Source organism: Pectinophora gossypiella, chromosome 9 (genome assembly GCF_024362695.1).
Source record: "Pectinophora gossypiella chromosome 9, ilPecGoss1.1, whole genome shotgun sequence".
Classification (NCBI taxonomy): domain Eukaryota; kingdom Metazoa; phylum Arthropoda; class Insecta; order Lepidoptera; family Gelechiidae; genus Pectinophora; species Pectinophora gossypiella.
Genome location: NC_065412.1, coordinates 12,163,595 through 12,173,318, shown reverse-complemented (window position 1 = coordinate 12,173,318; position 9,724 = coordinate 12,163,595). Strand labels below are relative to the sequence as shown.

At 36.2% G+C, this 9,724-nt stretch overlaps 1 protein-coding gene across 1 annotated transcript; it reads left to right on the top strand.

Moving 5' to 3' along the window:
• Positions 1-1,060: 1,060 nt before the first annotated feature.
• On the top strand, positions 1,061-9,410 carry LOC126369818 (E3 ubiquitin-protein ligase MARCHF2-like). Its single transcript, XM_050014382.1, has 3 exons — positions 1,061-1,846; positions 7,671-7,826; positions 9,297-9,410. Exons 1-3 carry the CDS (start codon positions 1,061-1,063, stop codon positions 9,408-9,410), a joined length of 1,056 nt encoding a protein of 351 aa, XP_049870339.1.
• The last annotated feature ends 314 nt before the right edge of the window (positions 9,411-9,724 follow it).

Genomic DNA, 9,724 nt, shown 5'->3' with positions numbered 1-9,724 from the left:
GTTTATCGGTTCAATTTTATTATATGAGGAACCATTCAGTTTTTGTGATAATCATTTTTATTTTGTCAGTCATTAACATAGGTACTAAGCACTGCTTAGGTTATTAAGATAATTTCTCACGTCGAACTGTAACGGTATTATTACTTTTTCCCAAAATCCAGAGACAGGCTTGTAAACAGTACCTTATTTCATCAATATATAATATTGTGTCTAGTGTTAATATAATATATACATACATACATATATATATATATAGTACTCCCACTGCCGGACACAGGCTCCCCTTAATCAACTGCAGGGGTATGGAACTCCACTGCAGGCTGGTAGAGGTGCTTTTTACGGCTAATAGCCAAGACCAACTGCTTAACGTGCCCTAAAGGAGGGAAACATCTTACTTTTTCGAACAATCAGGTGATTGGAACCTGCAAAGTCACACGTCGAACCAAACAATGGTAATCCGACAATGTCCCCATCGGGCATCGAACCCGGACCTTCAGGTCTTAAGCCTAACACTCCAACCACTAGACCACCGAGGCTGTTCATAATAACTCCATAATAACTGTTGTGTAATAAATGTTGTGGAAACTTAATAACCATCCCATTCCCAAACCAACATAGTAACAATTATTTTGTTGAGCATTATACTTAAGGATAGAATTACAACCTTTCTAGAGGATCTATACTTTTAGCAATTAATTCCACTTAGTAACATTAAACTAAGATTCGAAATAGTGAGAATACTATGGAAGGATAATGAATGGGAATTTTATTGTTTATTGTATGAAAGGAGGATGGTTAATGAATGGGACGTAAGGCAGTTTTAAAAAGTAAGGACCCCTCCTTACTTTTTAAAACTGCCTTACGGTCTTGTGCGATGTCGGTCGGATTAGAGGATATAATATTGTGGGATATAGAAATAATACGAGATATTTTAAATATCTTTACTCCTTATATTTTAACAAAATCCACCGTAGGCGCTTTTTGCGCTTAAGGTAGCTTTAGTATGATAACCTTACTCAAAGTACTTGTTTTCATGAATTCCAGCCAACCAACTTCCGATATGAAAACATCAAATCAACATCAGAATCACAATCAAAAATCAAACAAGTCCAAAAACAAATCAGCACCTAACAGCTCTAAAGCTTACTCAGCACTAGAAGTTGTTAACGAGTTGGAAGTAGTACCCGAATGTGATAGTTCCACATCAATTAGAACTAATCAAACCAACACCACGTGTAACTCTGTTGATAAAAACGTGACAGCCAGTTCTAGTAATATCGACCTGTTCCACATCCTGAACTCAGCAGACGAGTTGCAAGACATGTCTTTAGAAGAGATAATAAACGAAGCAGATCCTACAGAGAAGAGGGATTCGAGACTACATAGCAAACGCGACAAGGTGCCCCGCCAGCATCGGGTGAAAGTGAGAAGCCCGAAGCGAAGGCACTCAACAATTGACGGCCATAAAAGTGAAGCTGAAAAAGTGACAGTAGGACTTGGCGCTATAGACTGGGATCAAGAGATTGAGGAGTGTGTCGGATGTGTGACGGAGGCAGTGGTTGAGAGTGTGAACGATGATAGGACGAGCAGGCATTCGATGAATGACATGTGCAGGATATGTCACGGGGGTGAAGCCTTGTCCACGGAGTTGGGGCAGATGATATCGGCGTGCGCATGTCGAGGAACCGTGGGAAGAGTTCACGTGAAGTGCTTGGAAAGATGGCTGACGCAGTCCGGCAAGACGCAATGCGAGCTATGCGGAACCCGGTACGCGACCTGCCGTGTGCATCGATACGGACTGACGAAAGCGCTGGTTATGTGGATTCTGAGCCATAATTCTAAACAGGTAATCGCTAATTGTTGTAATTCATTGTCGTATTTTATGCGCATTTATGATAATCTGATGCGAGTAACTTATATTTTCTTAGGTACTCGTATACAGGATGTTATTGACATCGTAACAGAAGCTTTGAGCAACACGTGGACTTTTCCGTCACAAAAGTATAAAAGTGAAAATAATAAAAGAATCTAAAATTCTGATGAATTTTCACTGAATTATCCTCTACAGCATTTGTTACGGTGTCACTAACACCCATACGTACTTGTACGGGATGTAAGTGACATCGTAACGATTACTGAGGGAGAAGATTCAACTCATTATTCTGAGTTGATATCAAGTAGAATTTTCAATAATAATATCAATAATTAATAATAATTTCAATAATAGAGTTAATATCAATAATAGTTTTAAAAAGACATGATTGATATTAACTCTGAATCATAAGCGGAATCATCCCCCTCAATATTTGTTACGACGTCACTAATACCCTGTATATTATGTATGTACAAAATCTTTTGTATCAAAAGTTGCTGCAGGTTTGTCATATTGTTTATTACTTGTGTCTCTGCACACCCCATTGGAAATCACCGGCGTGAGGTTGTTATATATATCGCCTACTATTTTTGTTTATAAGTACAAACTTTTAAACGGAAAAGTTTGTAACCAAATTAAACTCTGAAAATGCTTTCATGAAAGACGACCACTTTCATGTTCACCGATCTAAGATCGCATCAAACATGCCCATGACAGAATATCGTAAACATTATTACTTCTTTACCTTATTAGGTAAGATGAGATGTAAGATGTTTTTGTAAAAAAATATGATATAAGAAAAGTAAATTAAAGCTAAAGTAACTACGCAATTAGTTTTATACACATCATGAAGGTGGTCAATAAATCTCCTTAAAATTAAATAAATAAATAAAAATTACATAAAACGCGATTTAAAAATGAAATAACTTACTTTTTCAACAATAAAAACTTCGTGTTTGGGCCGATTTGGTAGCGGATGTATAAGCGCCACGAAAGAGACGGCACCACGAACTGGGCCGTTTTTTTTGGGACACGGTGGCCAAAAAGCTGGAAACAGGGCAGTGTGGAAGAAATTAAGAGATGCCTTTGCCCTGTAGGATATTGACTGCTATAATAATACTGTAAACTTACAGCATGAGTAATCATTTATTTGTGCAGTTTTACAGTTGGCTCGACCATTATTAGACAGCGATACGGCGCACCTATCAAGTTGGTCTAACAGAAAGCTCGGTGAGGTGTGGGTTAGTTCATCTTGCGATGAGTGGACCTCTGACTACTCCTATTGGAATATAGTCGTGAACTTATGTATATAAATTTACAAATCCGTAGTACAGGTTGTGGTATAACTTTATAACAATATGAAAGTACTAAGTGGAAATATCCTGCAAATTTACATTCAAATTCAAAAATATTTTTATTCAGTAACCAACATACTCGTAGTTAGGCGGACCGTGTGAAGAAACTGGATAATGCTAGGGTGATGATGATGAGCTAACATAGTTACACTCTCAATCGTTATTTTTTACATAAGTAATGAACGTCTCATCCGCCTAAAACTACTGAAGCTTCTTACAACTTGTATAGCCAGGAAAAAGAAGCTGCAAGAAAATTCTCGGCACGGGGCCGGGGCCTAGACGTTCTTTAAAAAAACATAAATTTTGTGTTATACAATTTAGTAATTTGGCCTAATAACAGTTCCCAAACAGTTAATCCCATACTTTCATATCTTCTACATAATCACTAGCCTTATGATAACCTTTTTTACAAAGTTTCTGTTTAATTGTTGTCTGTTCAAAGGTATATTCTGAATGTCAGTAGAAATATTATTGTAGAAACGTATACATTGCCCCTTAAAAGATTTAGTGATCTTATATAATCGACTGACTTGTAAAGCAAGATTATTTTTATTTCGAGTATTAACAATGTGCCGATGACTATTTTACCAAACAATTCTACATGGCTTTTCACATAATATATTAAATCTTTATGCGTTCTTTCCTCTTATACAGAAGTTTTAAAAAATAAAGGTATTTTATATAATTTAAACAGAAATTAATTTGAGAAATTAAAATCACTGTGTTATATATAAAGAATACATAAAGATTCCTGGTTGCCTATGGAACATTGATATCTATGGTATCTTAAAATAAATACTGTAAGTACCTAGACAGAGTCCTATAAATTACATTGCTTACACCCTTCTAAAGAGCTGTTGTCCTCGTGTAGAAACGATTTATTTCACCTGAAAATCGTAATTTATTTTTATAAAAATATTATGTATATAGAAACGGGTCTGGCGACGTTCATATCAAGTCCGTAAATCCCAAAGCAATATATATTCAACGAAACTACACAAAGGCAAATGGACTTTCAGTAGATGATATTAAGTACTAAATCCGTTTTGGATTATTTTGTTGGAGGATATACCAGTGATATAAAGTTACTAACTGAACTTTATAATATTTAGCAGATATCAATTCGGGGCCGGCTCCTTCATGATAAATATAGACATTTATTTCTTTTCCTTCTTTCGTGAGGGTAAGGACCTTATCAAAATTACCTTATCAAAACCTGGTATCAGCGTTATTATTGAACCGCTTCATACCTTTTCCGATCAATAAGACCAAAGGCCGTGCTCAGCAGTGAGACTGTTATAATCTGTTTAACGAATATATATACATATATTAAAATTTTGAGATTCAATAAACACTCGTCGGTGTGTTCAGCAGTTTGTTATTTCAGATATAACAATGATAATAACTTAAAGAGTTTTTTTTTTAAAGACTATGAACCAGACAAAGCTGCAATTAAGGAGAGACAATACAAAATATTTTATTTACAAGGCTATTGCGCTTCCATTATAGTCTGGCTCTTACATTTTTTCTTTTTTTATGCAAAGTAAATTGAACATTGGAATTTTCTCCAAGTTGCTGGATAATTAGTGTCTGCCACAAGTAATTTTATAAGACTGTCCGTGTTTGGTTGGGGCATAGCTGGCTGAATCACCTGATTGTCCAAAAGAAAGATGGTTCCGTGCTTTTGGAAGACAGTTAAGCCATCCTAGTTACTATTACTAAGGTTTTACTTTGTATTAATTTATAAATAAGGCAGATGCTAGACGAAGAATTTGTCATTAAAGCCCAGACTACTCCAGAAAGAATGAACAGACATGATTTGGGATGTTTCTTATATATAAAACAAATAAACTAGGACAGGAGTTTACTCCTAGAACTACAGTTTATTATAAAAATTGTCATTCTATGTGTGTGAGAACATATAACGCCATACCGTCCCATATTAAAGAGCTACCCCATCTAAAGTTTCGATCCCAACTCAAAAAGTGGTTAAAGGGGAAGCAGTTTTATAGCTTAAAAGAGTTTTTCAGTTTATAAATAGGTTTTTTTTTCTTTTTTCTTTTTTTTATATAGATAAATGTTTTTCTAATATTTTTCACTACTTTATATAAGTACTTAGTTATTATTGTATGTCACAACATGACTAAATGTGCTGAGCGCTATAAGCTTTAATTCCATCGATATACTTACCACATTTATTGCAATAAATTTTCATTTCATTTTCATTTTCATTTAGATAAAAAGTGTCGCTATTTCATTGGAAAATGGGTATAAAATGTTTTCTTGGAATCTACGCGTTTTCAATTATAAAATAAAATACTAGCTTCATAGTACATAATATATAAGTAGTATTCCAATGCTTAATAATATGTTTCTTAGAAAACACGAAGTTAGTTCGAAAAGATCTGATTCCATATTAAATTTGGAAGTCAAATTGTTGTAAGTGTAACACGTTGGAAAATTAGCCAGAATGTTTGCAATAAGTTTGGACCTTTGAAGAGGTCTGTTGAACTTCGAGTTCTGAGTAGAAGAGGAATGAACTCCCGAAACTTGTATGTCTGGAGATTGTAAATGTGTAGTAATTTATGCTATTCTATAAAAAGTTATAACGAGGAAGAGTGGAAAATAGTTGTCATTATTGGAGTTCTAAAATTAAATAGCTGATAATAAATAGCAATAGATGAGATGCAGATGTAGATATAGCCTTTATTATGAACTTATTCTAATAGCAATAGATACTTCGAAATAAATATGTTATGTTACTATGCGCTCGATTATGAAGACTCTTGAGAATTGGGTAGTTTCCTAAATCAAAGACAAATTATGAAATTCTGATTACTAAATAAAGACAGAACTAAAGGTGACAAAAACGTTCCTTTTTTCTATTTAACTTATTTATGAATTTTATAAAATAAGTGCGACATTCTGACACGTTTTTCTTTGATGTCACAAGTTGCTTTTTCATACAAATTCAATATTAATTTCGTGTTTTGACGTTTGATAAAAAGTATCTGATTTGACTACTTAATTGGAAACTTTCCTATGACCTGGGAATTATTTCGGCCAGTCTACGTCAAGTAAGCCTAAAGGGACAGTTAAACAAAACTATAGACCGAAAAGGATGACCATTTCTTTTCGAAAAGACCCGTGTTTTCGTTTTTACTCTGTGGGCACTGTTAGGTTACCATTCTACGTCCCTGTTCTGGAGTTAAACAGAAGTTCACTACAACAATGGTACATTATTAATGAAACTATGCAAACACATAGGTGACATAACAGTGACAACTCTTAACTATAAACAATATATGAGATTTATTTGTGTTATAAAGAAGAGGATAACATAATTTTTCTACTGCACTTTCCTACAAAATATTGGTCGCAGTGAAGCCCGTATTAAGCGATAAGACCAAGGTATTAGTTTCTATTTGTAAATAGTAAGACTGTAAACTCACGCCCGCTATTTAGATATTCGGGAATTTGGAGAGCCACAAGCAATCGAAAGACACCAAAGAGCTGCATTCACTTAAAAAATTAAGTCATAATTGAACATTTTATGCTTGTTTGTCATGTAAAAAAAATCAAATTCAGAACAACTAAAATGACCAAATGATAATTAACACGTTCACGTTAACAACGTTTATAGACGTCGAAAATCAGTCATGTGATGTAGAAAATCGTCTTATAACGTCGAAATAAAAAGTCAGTTATAACGCAGAACGTTCAAGAACGTTAAATTTTCATAGTAAAGGTATGAAACTAAGTCATAGAGCCACAACGTATCAAAATCTCAGACCTTTACCGCCACTGGATTATTTTTTCACACTTTGGCTAGTTAGAAGTCACACACACATTAACAGGTAGTTCACTTACTTGCGTAACGTCGTTACACGTTGACGTTGTTATGTAGTACACAGGGTAGTTAGTAATGTTTCATGACACAACGTCTATAATGTTATTTCATGACAATACGTTGCTATAGAAACGCTGTATAAATCATCTGATGAAAATGTAAAGGCCTTTGGTTTAGTTGTGTGTAGAGTACTCGGACCACTTGGAACGCACGCATCTGAACTTGATTTATTCACTACCCCATCATCATTATCATCAGCCCATTAACGTCCCCACTGCTGGGGCACGGGCCTTCCGTATGGATGGATAGAGAGATCGGTCCTTAGACCATCACGCGGGCCCATTGCGGATTGATGGTTATTAACTACTGCTAAAGAGACGGGACCAAAGGCTTAACGTGCCTTTCAAAGCACGGAGAAGCTGGAGATGATTTTTTTTGTGGTCACCCATCCTATGACCGGCCTTTGCGAAAGTTGCTTAACTTCAACAATCGCAGACCGAGCGCGTTAACCGCGGCGCCACCGAGCTCCTCACTACCTATAGAAGATTTATTTTGTGTGTATGAAATAATGTTCCATCGATTGATGTTTCAGCTGATGGTGGATAGCCTGGGCATAATGCTGATGTCTCCGCTAGCTGTGACGGCTGCGTGGCTGTCAGGTCGAACGCTAACCACGCTCATGTCACCAGACATGCCGGTCACGCCCTGGCCGCTCGCCTCCACCTTTGTACTCGCCTGTATGACACTCGTAAGTCATCCAAATACATACGTGTCTGAGCACATGGTCATGTCACCGTCACTGCTTCACCGCCCGCCTCCACTTTCGTACTTGCCTGTATATAGTGTAGCAATACAGTCATAGAGCCAGCCAATCAGCTCGCGACACCAAACACTTCAGGATCCCGATACCGACCCCGCCGGCTTGGTCGACGATTTCCCTCAATCAGCGCTTATCGCTATCAACCCACTAGGGTTGATTAATTCTTTCAAAGAATTTTTCTCTCAGACGACGCCCTGAGCCGAGGTTCGCGCCCAACTGGGCACCCTCAGGCCTGTTGTCTTAAACGTTGTACCTGTGAACCGGTTACCGGGTGAGAGCATTCAGTGCTCCGCATTTGTCCGACCAAGTATTTAATGCCATCTGCGGCAAATCTACAATAAGTCCGGTAAAAATTTTACTCTACTAACATAGTCTATAGTCTTAACACGTTCACTGTGTATGAACCACATATGAAGCAATACATTTTAACCTCATACGTGCATGACCCATATATGGGGCACATTCTTTCTTGCCGTAGTGTGTTTATGTACATAAATCCCAATGTGTTTATCGATAAATAACATTGCACGTGAGGGGTTGAACGTGTGTGCACGTGTTAAGCAACAACAAATGGATCTTGTTACCTGAAATATACGTATATAATAATAGTCCTAATTAAGCAAATGAACATATTTTTTACTTATTTATTTTTTTAATAGTGATGCTGCCAAAGCTAAAAGTAATTACAAGCTCTTGTAATCTGATCGCATCACAAAGGCCGGGCGTATCCACAAGCGCTTTACGGTCGATGTTAAAATGAAAATTTGGTGAAAACACAAAGCCTTTGTTCCTTTTACATTTGCATTAGTTAGGTATTTTTATTATTATTTTCGTTTGGTTGATCTTTTTTGCCTCAGCTTTATTCAACCGGCCCTAGTGGGCTTTAATTTATTTATAAATAATCATCCTGCGCTAACCGCATCCACAACAAACCACAAATGATTCTGAGTTAATATCAAGTGGAATTTTCCGTCGCCAAATTCATGATATATTTTTTAGTTTATTTAAATTATTTTCAATTCTATACTTTTGCGATGGAAAATGCTACTTTATATTAACTCAGAATCTGAATGAGCTGAATCATCCCTCTCAGTATTACGATGTCACTTACACCCCGTGCAAGTACAGACAGGTAACCATACAAGTAGGTATGGATGTTAGTGACACCGTAACGAATACCGAGGGAGATGATTCAGACCATGATTCTGAGTTGATATCAAGTGTAATTTCCTGTTGGAAAATTCATTAAATTTTTTGTGTTTTTTTAAATTATTTTCAGTTCCATACTTATGCGACGGAAAATTCCATTTGATATCAACTCAGAATTTATGGTCTGAATCATCCCTCAAAGTTTTCGTTACGATGTCACTAACACTCTGTATATTATTCTTATTACAGGTATGTTATTACTGCTGGATAGTTTCAGCTGCAACGCGTCACGCACTCGATTGGTGGATTTGGTATCGCTCTCAGTATGAAGTCAGACTACGATTTCACGACAACGAAGATTAGCCTTCCTGTGTTCCTTTCATCATCTACGATCAGTGATGATACCAAACAGAAGAGGACTTTTTAAAAACGGTCAAAAGGAATTAAATGTACAATACCAGTACGAATTCGATATTTTTTACCGAATCTTAAAAGGTCTGTCTCTTTAGATAAGTCATAGATGATGACATTAATGATACTGTTTACGTCCTTGCAATATTATCGATAAATATTTCTGCAGGCGTCAAGCAATAGAACCATTTTGAACGACCTAATATCAAAACAAATATTTGCGTGTGGTTGTGACACTTTGTGTATTTAGCACGGTAATGCGTTTG

What these genes read in the sequence shown, in the direction of transcription:
- LOC126369818 (XM_050014382.1), top strand. Translation starts at nt 1,061, where the DNA reads ATGAAAACATCAAATCAACATCAGAATCACAATCAAAAATCAAACAAG. An exon ending in TGAGCCATAATTCTAAACAG is followed by an intron (nt 1,847 to 7,670) that starts GTAATCGCTAAT and finishes TTGATGTTTCAG; the next exon opens with CTGATGGTGGATAGCCTGGG. An exon ending in TACTCGCCTGTATGACACTC is followed by an intron (nt 7,827 to 9,296) that starts GTAAGTCATCCA and finishes TTCTTATTACAG; the next exon opens with GTATGTTATTACTGCTGGAT.